Below are 12,609 nucleotides of genomic sequence, written 5' to 3'. Positions count from 1 at the left end.
TCAAATCAGGTCGATTTTGTAATCATTTTTACTATTAATGGTGTTATTAATAGATATATAGTGTATTTATATTTGTCACTGGGCTTGTACGACATATCGTATTGTCATCAGATTATCCAGATTATTCAGATCATGTCTACTATTTGATATTTTGTGCATAGAGGTGTACTATGCATTAAAGACATGCAAATTATACATTTGCAGGTTGACATCTTGGATCTCAACAGCTACTGCACAACCCGCAACGTTTGACTGGGATCCCATCAAGGGAAAACATCATATCATTAACATTGACACGGTACAAACCAATTAAATGAGATAGACACAACTCATAGGTAGTCCGACCTATACATCGCTCGATGTCCTTGGCCGCAAGGAGAAGTTGGACGGCACGCATCCGCAGCAGGCTAGCCACAGGGATTTCTGGATGTCCGGATTTCTGTAAGCGTATATGATTGGGTTTATGACCGAGTTGCATGTCGCCGGCAGCACTGTTGCATATGTGTAGATCATTGGGTAGCTGGAGTCTGCCACGATCGAATACATAGCGAAGGGCATCCAACATGCGGCAAAGGTGCAGAGGATGACGGAGAGCGTGGATACACCTTTTGTGGTGGAAATGGCCATGAACTGGTGCTGAACAGCGATTTGCTGTGCGTGGCGGAAGGCAATCTTACAGATCTGTAAGTAAAGCTGCATCATGAGGGCAAACACCAGCAAGAACGTCACAGCGAGCACCACAGCATTGTTCTTGGTGACCGGCCGGCAGATACTGCAGCTGGCCTCGTCTCGGAGGCAGTTCCAACCAAGCACTGGCATTAGGCCCAGGATGATGCACACCAGCCAGATGAGAACCACCACGACATAGGTGAATGTCACCGTGCGCTCTGTGTGGTAGGTCAGAGCATTGTACAGGGACAAGTAGCGATCCACTGTGATGGCCAGGATGTTGAGCACTGATGCGGAGAAGGCGGCAATCAGCAAGCCGACGGAGATCAGAGTCGCGAACTCTTTGTTCAGCATATAGATGAAAACGAAGTTGAGAATGAGGCCAAGCCCTGCGAGCAGGTCCGCGAACGCGAGGCTCCCTATCAGAATGAACATGGGGGCTCTCAAGGTGGGCGTGTAGAAGAGGATGGCAATCACGATTGCATTCTCGCAGGAGATGAGCGTGCCTGTCACACACAATGCAATGTCCCACGGGCTAACGGGAAGAGGCCTCAGCTCTGCCGTCCGCACCGGTGATGAGTTCCGCACATCCAGGAGATTCCACGTGCCCGCCGTGGAGAGGGAAGAGGTGTTTTGAAGTTGGTTGCTCATTGCTGCTGCAAGAGAGTGAATCATAGCTGATGGTGGGGGAGGGAGGGGGTGAAAGAGAGAGAGAGAGGGGTGCGGTAGTGAAGATAAGAGAGAATGTGTATGTCAGTGGAAAGGCAGTGAGAATAGGATATCTGTCAAAAGAAATATGCCTGAAGCCTCTGAACCTGATGACACAGTCTCTTGTTCTTAGGGCAGTCAATAAAATTACTAGGCTGAGTATGATATTATGCGTTTACAAAATTTGTCAAGCTGGAATTTTCAGATTTTATAATTATTGCTGGCAAAGTGTTGATTTGTGGTTAATTAGAAATTAAATAGTCGTTGAACACTTGCGAGGCGCAATTATCACATTTTGAACCACCAAAACAATGTAGCAAATTGCATCCGGACGAGCTGTAAATATGCAATATGTCGCTTAGTTTATTGCTGCATGTGCATTTCATTGGGAAAGGGCTATTAATCAAGCACCAGTCCTGACAAAACGCACGCACTTCACTTTGTTTCTATTTTTAGTAATTGGCTAAAAATAAGACGCGCCACCTCAGTGCACGGGTCTCTTATGAAGGCATCGTGTATATGCTTCCAGAATCCACAATGATGCGCTTTTTCCTGACGCCATAGACGCAGACACATTTGAACTCGTTCATTCATAAATTTCCACTTCACCGACCTGGCTATATATAAACTGACCAAGAAAAGACTGCAAAGGACTCGGAGAGGTCAAGCCTCCGGCAATTTGTTTAAATACACTGGTGCCCATTGGAAACCAATTATTGCAATTCAATGACACGTTTAACTAAGACATATTCATACAAAAGAAAGCACAAGTGCGCATCAGCATACGGTACCTCAGTGCCATGAAGCTGCAATGCCTTTTTCTCCTCCGAGCTCGCGCGCAGTCCGTGCCTGTCATACGAGAGGAGATGGAGATGAGAGGGGAGATGGAGGACCCAGAAAGAGACGGAGAACAACATAAAAGAAGAACTAAAATGCGCTTTGTTTCACGTAGTTGAGTAAAACCGTCATCTTTGGCAAGTTAAGTCCTGTGGAAAAGCGAGGTGCCCGTCGGTTAACATGGCTAATTCTGTTGGTAGGACGATAGCTCTGCCTCGCTTGATATTCCCCCCATTGGACCTCAGCGATGATTCTCCCCTCTGACGTCAAGAGTCCTCACAACAGTCATGATCGAGTCTGTGAATCAGATATGCTGTGGACGGAATATTAATAATAAAACACGTTCAGACAACAACACGAATCCCACTATAAGGTACAAGAGACAAGCGCGTCTCAGTCTGTGTCATTCCCCCAGTACCCGACCCATTGTCGCCGGCAACTGCTGCCGCTTTGCGCAAAGCAACTCAATTATTTCTCCCTTTTTCTCCAAGATTACTGGACACACCAAACTGTCCAGCTCACACAAAGGCAAAGCACCACTGTCATTTGTTTTAAGTAACACAATCTGCCTACTTTGCGCGTTTATGTTGTTATGTGTCTCCCTTTATGACTTTCAGGTGTTTTTGCGGGATTTTACGCAAAATATTGGCACCCGAAAATTCTAAAAGTATATATTTTTAATCGTGATGATTATGTAACATCTCGATTCAGATATCTAATTTAGTTGTTGCCTTTGTTTTAAGACGGATTGTAGTGGCAAGGATGAGTGTTCAGTGGTGCGTCTCCCACTATGAGGACACTTTCAAATACTCCAACAACAGATGTCTTTACAAGGCTGTTTATTTTTAGAAAGTCGCATTTCCTTGAATTGTGCATCTGATAGCAAATACTGGCAGACGGTTATGAGAATTAGTTTTGGAGCTGAAAACGGCATACAGGTTTTACCTGCTGTGACACTTGGGGCTGTTCTTAGACCTCACATAAACCTGTTAGTCACAACGTGCAAAAGAAAAACTGGACAAGGAACTGTACAGGATCAGACAAACAATACATTGCTGGTGGCTTTTGTTTGTGTGCTGAAAATAGAGACACAGTGAGAAGGGAGGGCACTGAACTGTTTAAAGGAATGCTGTTTTCATTGCGTTTTCCCTGACAGACAATCTTATGAATAAGTAGTCGTGATCAGAATTACAATAAGTCTCAACATTCGTTGAGCATCGGCCCTGCAATGTCTATTCATTGATGGGAGCTCCCACCAATCCCCTTCACTCTCACTCCCCCATTCATCTTCTCTGCACAGAATTGTGGGTAAGCTATTACATCATCACTCTCTCACACCTTTCTTACAAGTATGAATGCACTGTTACAACAATAATCTACAACGCCTTTCTGCATGATCACACCCATATACTCATTACCTGATACACTTTACAAGTATTTGAACAAATTTGTATACATTTTGATGCACATTTGTCAATTAGCAATGCTGTTAAATCAATGCACACTCACATGGTTGGTATCTGAATAGACACAGGCCTATTTATTTGTCTCTTTAAAATCCACTTATATTTAAATCAACTTAATTTGCCCTAGTATGTTTCTTAGCTCTGTTTATCTTATTATTTGTAAGCAGCTACTGCCAACAATTTACTTTCTGTTAGACCATATAAATAAACAAGTGCATGTCAATATAGTGCTTAAGTTGTCCTGAGATACTGTATTGATGATTAAATAAATGCATTGCTATCCCTCCATTCAGCTGAGAAGACTATTACTGAACCCATGTCGACCGCGCAAAAACCTGCTGACGCTTTCCAAACGCTGGAACTCGCTCGTCAGCAGATGCTGTAGCATTGTGTGCGCGATTATGTGTGCATGTGACTGCCTCATCAAATGTATTTATCTGCTGTGAGCACGCCAGTGTGCTTCTATTCACTGTCTGTTTGAGAGCAGCAGCTTAAACACTCGCAGTGTGAAGGTTTTATTTACTGAGATTTTCCTCAGTCGCAGCTCTCTCCTGTTTCAAACTGTTTTCAGTCTCCAGCGAGAGAGGCTCTTTAATGCAGCACTCTGCTTCTTCCAGGCTTCTTTCTGCTTCCTGTCTTAATGACACTGATGTGTATCTCTTGAGTGGGTGGAGCAAGCTACACCACCACAAAGTTAAAAAAGGGAAGACGGCAATGAGAAATGGCACTGTTTTTGAGGTTTACACATTTTGAAAGCAAACATTACTCATGGTCAAGGGTTTAATGCTCAAAGTCAGTGTTAGTTAGAATCATAGATAGATAGATAGATAGATAGATAGATAGATAGATAGATAGATAGATAGATAGATAGATAGATAGATAGATAGATAGATAGATAGATAGATAGATAGATAGATAGATAGATAGATAGATACTGCTCTAAACAATGGCACCTGTGATGCAAAACTACTGATGGCTGATTAGAAATGTCAATTATATAAGAATTGACTATGAGATGTCATGATTTAGCTTAGTTACTGCAAAATGCTACAATTTTGAGGTTTGTAATGTGCATTGAGCGGATAATAGCAGTTAATTGTAGTGCATATTGATTGATGGATGAGTTATTAGTAAGCATGGGTGAAATTTGTCTAAAATCTCACATCCAAGAAAGGTGGGGAAAAAAAAGCTAGAAAGCTGTTTCCAGTCAAGCTTTTAAGCAGCCATCTTCTTCAAAACGTGACAGTCTGCTAGACAGAGGCTCGACCTTTTCTTTTCCTCCTAATTTTTCCCTTTTTGTATGCCTTTAACTTCAATTTTCCTGCATATCCATGTGTCAAACTGTAATCATTTCCTGTTTCTGAGAGAAGTGAGTGTGAGTGCATCAGATGGACGAAGAGAGCAAAGATGTGGATTTAATTTCATGTCGCGCTATAATGAATTGATCTGAGTGTAACGGATTAAGGCCCGTTCACACCAAGAACGGTAACTATATTAGCATCCACACAAGTAGACGGTATCGTTGTTTATTTTAAACAGGCACTGCAGTTAAGTGGTCTGTCACTTTAAATGCTGGAGCTCTTTTAAGCAGGATGGATTCTGATTTGCAGGTTATCGTTACATTTATCATTATTGGAGTGAATGGACCTTTTTTTTTGAAGAAAAAATGCTGGGCGGGGACATGGACAAAAGCATGCATACGTCACCAGAGGGAGGGGGGAATGGGTGCAATATCCGAAATCATTGACCTTTTAAAATCATTACTAAGTGATGTTTTTTTGAAAATGTAAAAATACCGAAAGTTTTCTGTGAATGAAAGATTTAGGGTTAGGGGATAGAATATACAGTTTGTTCAGTATAAAAATCATTAGGTCTATGGAATGTATGTCCCCATAAAACAGGGAAACCCAACATGTGTGTGTGTGTGAGAGAGAGAGAGAGAGAGAGAGAGAGAGAGAGAGAGAGTCAGTGAAAGTGAGAGAGTGAGTGTGAGTGTGAGTGTGAGTGTGTGTGTGTGAGTGTGTGTGTGTGAGAGAGAGAGAGAGCGAGAGAGTGAGTGAAAGTGAGAGAGAGAGAGAGAGAGTTTGTGTGTGTGTGTGTGAGAGAGAGAGAGAGTCAGTGAAAGTGAGAGAGTGAGTGTGCGTGTGAGTGTGTGTGTGTGTGTGTGAGAGAGAGAGAGAGAGAGAGAGAGAGAGAGAGAGAGAGCGAGAGAGTGAGTGAAAGTGAGAGAGAGAGAGAGAGAGAGTTTGTGTGTGTGTGTGTGTGTGTGTGTGTGTGTGTGTGTGTGTGTGTGTGTGTGTGTGTGTGTGTGTGTGTGTGTGTGAGAGAGAGAGAGAGAGAGAGAGAGAGAGCTTACATTAATATCTGCCCCGAGCTGGTAATACCATGGGTCTAACTGGGTCAGTTTTCCCATCTAATAATGCCACTATTATACCTATAGGCGCAAATAGCTATTTATCACTCCTCTTCTTTCTTTTTCCATCCGATCTCTCTCTAACTTTTGTCAAGATCTCTCCTTCACTCTATGGGGTATTAGTCTGCAGCAGTAAACTCATGCCCAGTGGGGTCCGGCTGGCTTGCATGAGCGGCAGGTCCCCATGTGTGAAGTGTAATCCCAAGGGGGGCAGAGACAAGTGTTAGCATCCACTCAGGATAGACTTTTCCACAGCTTTCACCCAAAGCCTCTCTGACTGATGAGAGCATGTCATTTCATATTAGCCCTAAGAGGGAGACAGCAGGGGTTTGGGCAATTGTGTATTTACGGAATGTGTGAAGATGATAGAGGAAGGCGGAAGTCAGATGAGGCAAAAGCCAGCCAGAGAGAAGACTGAGCAATTTTGTACATATACAATAAATACAATTAAAAACAAAAACTTTGCATTATACAATGACAAGACTTTCTGCATATTTTTGGAACCTATTGTCAGAATGACTTCTGTCAATCCATTATTCATCCGTTTATTTTTCTATTTTCTCCTTAGATTTCACAACAACTTTTGGTGCGTTCAAGTCATGTCGGAAAGATCGTATATACAAGTCGAGCGCACATGAACTCCACCGCAAAGTTGTAATTCCAGAAGCTCAGGATTTTCTTTGAGCCCAGATCAGAGTTGGGGGAGTGTCAGTGAGAAACATGTGCATTCTTTGTTCTTCCTTTTCTAGAAATATAGAGTTAAAAACATTGCTATGTTTTTGTGTAGTTAATTAAGAGTAGGAACATTGACATTATGCTCCAACGAAAGTGACTCATTTCATAAACATGACTTCCCAACTTGTAAATACGAGCTTCCAGGAGGACTTGAACACACCATTATTATCAGAGTACTCATCTGTTAATTCTCAAAAACAGCTCCACCACTTGGTTATTTTGCCCTGGAATTAGCACCCTTAGCCTCATCTTTATCTTACAATTACTGAAGAGATGGCAAAGCTGATCTCTAGTCAATGCAAAAGGGCAATGGCTGTTGTTCACTCTGTGGAGGAGTCCATTGGGAATTGTTCTAAACGATTCACTGATCTTTAGATAATATTCCTCAACTGTTGAACCAATTAGCGGTTTCTGCTTGTACAGTTCCCATGTGCACTGCTGTTAAAATTATAATCCTGTTCCAGTTGTGCTCTTTTGCATGATTAGTATTCAGTTCCTTTGAGACAGACATCCACACATTTTTAATATTTATTTTCACCCACCTTGCGAAGACTACAAAAAAAGAGACAAATGCATATTTTACTGGGAATCTGCATGCTACAAATGTGTATGTTTCAATAATTGTACATGTGTAATCACATTTTCACATCAAGAATACACTCACACATTCAGATAAAAACCTGTTTCTTTCACTGAAGAAGATCAAAGAGAGGCTCATTATTTCATGTCTAGTAAATAAGAATGACGTGCATGGCAGTGAATGGATTATCTATCTATCTATCTATCTATCTATCTATCTATCTATCTATCTATCTATCTACCGTCTATCTGTCTGTCTGGTTATCTATCTAGGCCTATCTGTCTGTCTGTCTATCTGTCTGGTTATCTATAAATCCATCTATCTATCTATCTATCTATCTATCTATCTATCTGTCTGTCTGTCTGTCTGTCTGCTTACATATCTGTCCGTATGTCTACCTATTGTTCTATAGCCTATATCGATCCATCCATCCCTCATCTGACTGAGGCAACTTTCATCTCACTGGACGCGTTTTCATGGCAACCGATAAACGGTGAAACAATTATTTTGCATGAACCATCTGATGATTACACGTTTTGTATAAGCAACCAATATAAGCTATACATTTAAGAGTTAATGTTGTTCGTAAGTGTAGCCTGCATGTGTAATCCTGCATCTGAATCACCGAGCCCCGGTCGTGCTTCTGCGTGCGCACGGCAGGTAGGGTGTTCTTCCTCTGCAGTGGTTTAAGTGCGCGTGGATACGTGAAGGATGACGTAGGCCTACCTCGAGGGGCACGGCAGCACTCCGGGAATCACGAAACTCTTTCTCTGTGAGATCCGTGTTGTGAGGCTTTCTGGAGCATCTTCAGATGCATCTCTTTTGATCTCATACCAATTATTGATTGCTCATAGCACGGTTGGAAAAACAAAATCTCTACTTTAAATAGTTTGCCCCACATCTCAAAAGTAGGCCTAGCTGTATTTTAAGACGCTGGATGTGGTGTTTCACTGCATCGACGCTGAATATAATTATAGTGACCTTGAAGATTATTTAATTGGGACCAGTAGCATTAGACAGACAGTGAGTTTTAATTTACACCGCTGGGTGGCAGCAGAAAGCTACATCCGAAATAATGACTCGGTCGGTAGTTTGTGGGGGTGCGGTGCCGGTGCCCCTTACTCACGAACAACTTTATACATCCTTTAAGATTGTAACTAGACAATTATGATCTGTAATTGAAGCATTTGTTGGCAGGTTTATTGGAAATTAGAAAATAGTCAAATACAAAATATATACATCACAGTCCATGTGCACTGACCATTCACTGTTCCCTGTTTTTTTTTCTTCAAACCTCCCTTCACTTAATTCTAAGTCTGTCATTCTTAATTGGTAGGTGTTTTTTTAAGTGTTTTTAAAAAAAAATTTTTTTTTTTTTTACTTTAACATGCTGAAAATACACATTAACTATTCAATCTATGATACCTCAAATAGGCCTATAACTTATTATGTGGAACAAAAATGTAATTTAATCACTTTTTCTGTCTACTGGTAGTAGCCATCATATTGTAAGTGGAATACTGATTGATACTGGAAATCATCTTTGCTACTATATAGTGGTTAATTTATTCTCTTTCTGTCTTTTTTCAGAAGATTAATGCTAGTAAAGCATAATAAATGCACATGTAACATACTTGAATTTGAATGAAAATAATTTCTAAGTCCCTAAGTCTAAGTGGCTGCAGCACGAGGTGAATGTAAATTGACTCAGGCAGTTAGATGCCACTCAGGTGTGTATTATACATGAAAGCACACGTCAATTTGTGGCAATTTCATATCTGTCTAATGACATAAAATTTGCATCTATCTACAGTATTGTGGATGTGAAAGAGCGCCTAGGAGCTAATGGCCATTAGAGCTTATAATGGTGATGGATGTAGATGCAAAACAAGAATTGTAGTACAAAAAGATCATAAAATTAATGTGACCGTTCATTTTAACGGCTATGTACAATCATACAAGAGAAGTCAGGGGAGATAACAGCAGTTTACAGAGAGTTCACATTGAATTTGCTGTTGCACTGGCCTTGTGATTTTAATCAAACATGATAGCAGTGACTAAACTGGTCTCAGAACAGCATGTATTTCATTGTGTATATATTCTATTTTCGTTTGAGAGTTGAGAGTGGGTGTTACATGGCAAGAGATGCTTTTGGCCAGTTATGGTTAATGTGTTGGAGAAACTATGGGACAGGGGAAAAAAAACAAGGGTGTAAAGCACTCAAACACACTAAAGTTTTCTCACTTTACTCCTACACCATTCTTGAACATCTTATTACGACTTAATTTCATTGTGTGCAAATCACTTAAATGTGTAAAATGGAAGTTTATTTCATCCATTCATGTTGAAACTACACACTTTTTTTTTCTTCTCGTGGCATTAACTGAAAATGGGAGGGGATTTTTGGTTCCCATGCCGCATTCAATCTGGGGACTAGATTTGCAGACTAATCGTACATTTGTGAAAGTAAGTGTGAATTTGTAAATGTAAGTTTGTGAAAGTGCTTTTTATTATTATTATAAATAATTAATAATAAAATAAATAATAATTTTTTGTTTATTTATTTATTTTTAGAACAAGATGCAGAAATAGAGAGACATGCTAGCGTTTAATGAAATGTTACACTAAGATTAAGAATAGTTATTGGTGAAGTTTTGAAGGGTTTGGTTGGTCAAGAGTGGAACTTGTGTAGTTGAAGTCGGGTATATAGCTGTATATCACTGTGCAAATATCAGTGGTGTAAAAAGTCTCTTCTCTCTTGCACTTCCTGCTACACCAAATAAATGTTTAGTATGCTAAAACTGTTGCTAGCTAGCTACTAGTAAACTGCATTACTTTGACATGTCTGATTGTTCCTAAATGCAGGTATTTTTCTTAAGAAACCTAATTACGGACCAAAGTCCACAATATAATTTATTATTAAACAAAAGTACGTCCACATTCTTGATAGCACATTAGACCTGATGCTGTGATTGTCTGACCCATTATTACCTGAATCTGAATGTTCAGAAGAACAGTCAATCAGCTCGATGTGTTGCAACAAGTCATATTTCTTCTTCGATTCCCCTTCCTAATAAACACCCAGCTCCAGTCTGAAGTTTCTGAAGCGTTACTGTAGTGTAGAGCATTGTGTCTGCATAGAGAACTGCAGTAAAACGATAATAGGTGAATAAGCATTAATCTCTCGAACATTTCATAGATATCTGTTGTCAAGCCATCCAGATGTGCTGACACACAGACGCTCTCGCGCTCTAGTCCACCCCTCCCATTCGATTCAAATCTTATCCGATGCTATGCGTACACGCGCGTATGAGCGCGACAGAAGCAGATTTGACAGTATCTAACCGCGCTGCGCGAGAGCCCACCAAGAGCAACAAGAACACACACATACACACACGAGGGTCAACGGGAGCAGACAACGCACTATAGAGGTAAAACACCACATCCACATCCACCTTTAGGCTACATTTAGTCGGTACAACCGCCGCAGACGGCATCGTGCGCGAGAGTGACAGTTGAGTCTATTTGTCCATTCAGAAAGTGATGGCCGAGCGCTGCGAGCGTTAAATGAATCAAACCGTGAACAGTTTTATTCAAATGACGAAGCCGGAGATTGCTGCTCGCGTGAGATCGCTAAATTGTTTATGTACAACATAAATGCTGCCTGCCCTGTAACACTGCTGTTTTGGGTTGGAAAGACACGAGAACACAGCTGGTGCTGGTGAGTCAGAGATATCTCTGTAACGTTAAATATAATCTCCTCAAATCCAAAAGCCCATTAGACGCCTGCGTTTAAGTATTAGTAATGTCATTATTGAGTCGAACGTCTCTTTATTGCTCTGCAAAGCGACTGGTTCGTTTTCACACGTAGACAGCTAACGCGCGACATCATAACAGGTAGTTATTTCATGTTTACAGGAGATGTGTGTGCTATAAACCGAAGTCTGTTGCAGAAAGCGTCGTGTTTTAGACATGGAGACATGTTAAGGCAATATGTTGTGGACAAGAGGCGTATTAATTTTATTAACAGACAGAAAGGTGATAACGGACTCGGAGGGTCGCGGAATCAGATGATTGTGAGCGCAACGAATGCGCAGCTGTGAACACACGCGCGGCGCAACAGTCAGCGAGTTCATGCATCTCTCAAAGCCCTGGCTGACAGCGACCGTCTGTGGATTATGTCAGATGGGTTTGTATCGATCCTGAGCGCTAATGGGCTTCACCGTCTGCATAAGGGTCAATGACGTGTCGCTCATTGTTTTGTCTGAATCTATTTTTATTCAAAATGCAATTCATAAAGTGACCTGAATAGGCTACATTACATTGTATGATGAATGTGTTTTCACTCTCTGAATTAAAAATCAGTTGGATATGTGATTTTGTGAGGATTAAAGTAAAAACAAATGTGTGATGGTTTAACTCTCTGGAGATAAAAAAAAAAAAGTTTAATCATTAAAGACTGATAAAAGGGAATTTAAAAAATAAGTTGTTTAGCATAATCGCATTTCTTAAAAAAGAGCAATGAAGAGATTTCGTTTTAAAATATTATTAATAGGCTATTTAAAAACTTTTGTCTGCCAAATCAGTGGCATAGCCAATGTGCAGGAAGCCCTTTTTGTAATGTGATGAGAAAAGAGTAAAATACGGAGGATATACACTCACCTATATTTAAGTATTTGTAACTTTTTAAAATGTATTTTTATGCACAAAACCAACATGAATACAGAAATCACAAGCACTTGTGTTTTAAAAGATTCACCCCCCTTTTTTTCCCCTATGACCCATAATGCTATTGTGCAATAGACAAAATAATCCCCTGCGGAGGGTGAACCAACTCCAGGGTAAGGTAGCGGCTAGATGTGCTTCCTCCTTATAAACACATTTAAATAAAATGTCATCAAATAGTTTCAAGTTACGTATCACCTATAGCAACAACATACACATCCCAGCTTAAACGTTGCCTTACCTATTGCAGCAAAACAAAAGTTTTATTAAAATCCTTAATGGATTATATATAATATTGAGCTATAATCAATGAAGCTGACTGCACAATGAATCTCTTATTTAGCCTACATAATGTCTACACCTTGTTATAAGTTAACTTATAACAAGAGGATTTGCGAGCGTGCAGAACTCTACACTGGACAAAAACTTTTCGGCGCTTTGAGCGGTGAGTGGATTGATTCTAATTTAAACACGTC

At 40.5% G+C, this 12,609-nt stretch overlaps 2 protein-coding genes across 3 annotated transcripts in view; one reads left to right on the top strand and one right to left on the bottom strand.

The window, feature by feature from the left end:
* Nucleotides 1–345: 345 nt before the first annotated feature.
* gpr185b (G protein-coupled receptor 185 b) lies at nt 346–3,126 on the bottom strand (the record flags this gene model as incomplete). The annotated part of the gene is made up of 2 exons (XM_082161390.1): nt 2,169–3,126; nt 346–1,346 (listed from the first exon to the last, which is right to left on the bottom strand). Exon 2 carries the CDS (start codon nt 1,342–1,344, stop codon nt 346–348), a length of 999 nt encoding a protein of 332 aa, XP_082017516.1. The 5' UTR covers nt 1,345–1,346; nt 2,169–3,126.
* Nucleotides 3,127–10,681: 7,555 nt separating this feature from the next.
* Nucleotides 10,682–12,609, top strand: part of LOC309486803 (diacylglycerol kinase delta) — a 65,825-nt gene continuing 63,897 nt past the window's right edge. Inside the window, exon 1 of one of the 2 annotated variants that reach the window (XM_082154262.1) lies at nt 10,682–10,839. The gene's annotated coding sequence lies outside the window, so the exon portion shown is untranslated. The remainder of the gene's footprint in view (nt 10,840–12,609) is intronic. The other variant, XM_082154258.1, reaches the window with a different exon arrangement.

Source organism: Leuciscus leuciscus (assembly GCF_965113295.1).
Source record: "Leuciscus leuciscus genome assembly, chromosome: 2".
NCBI lineage: Eukaryota > Metazoa > Chordata > Actinopteri > Cypriniformes > Leuciscidae > Leuciscus > Leuciscus leuciscus.
This window is presented reverse-complemented; position numbering and strand designations above follow the sequence as displayed.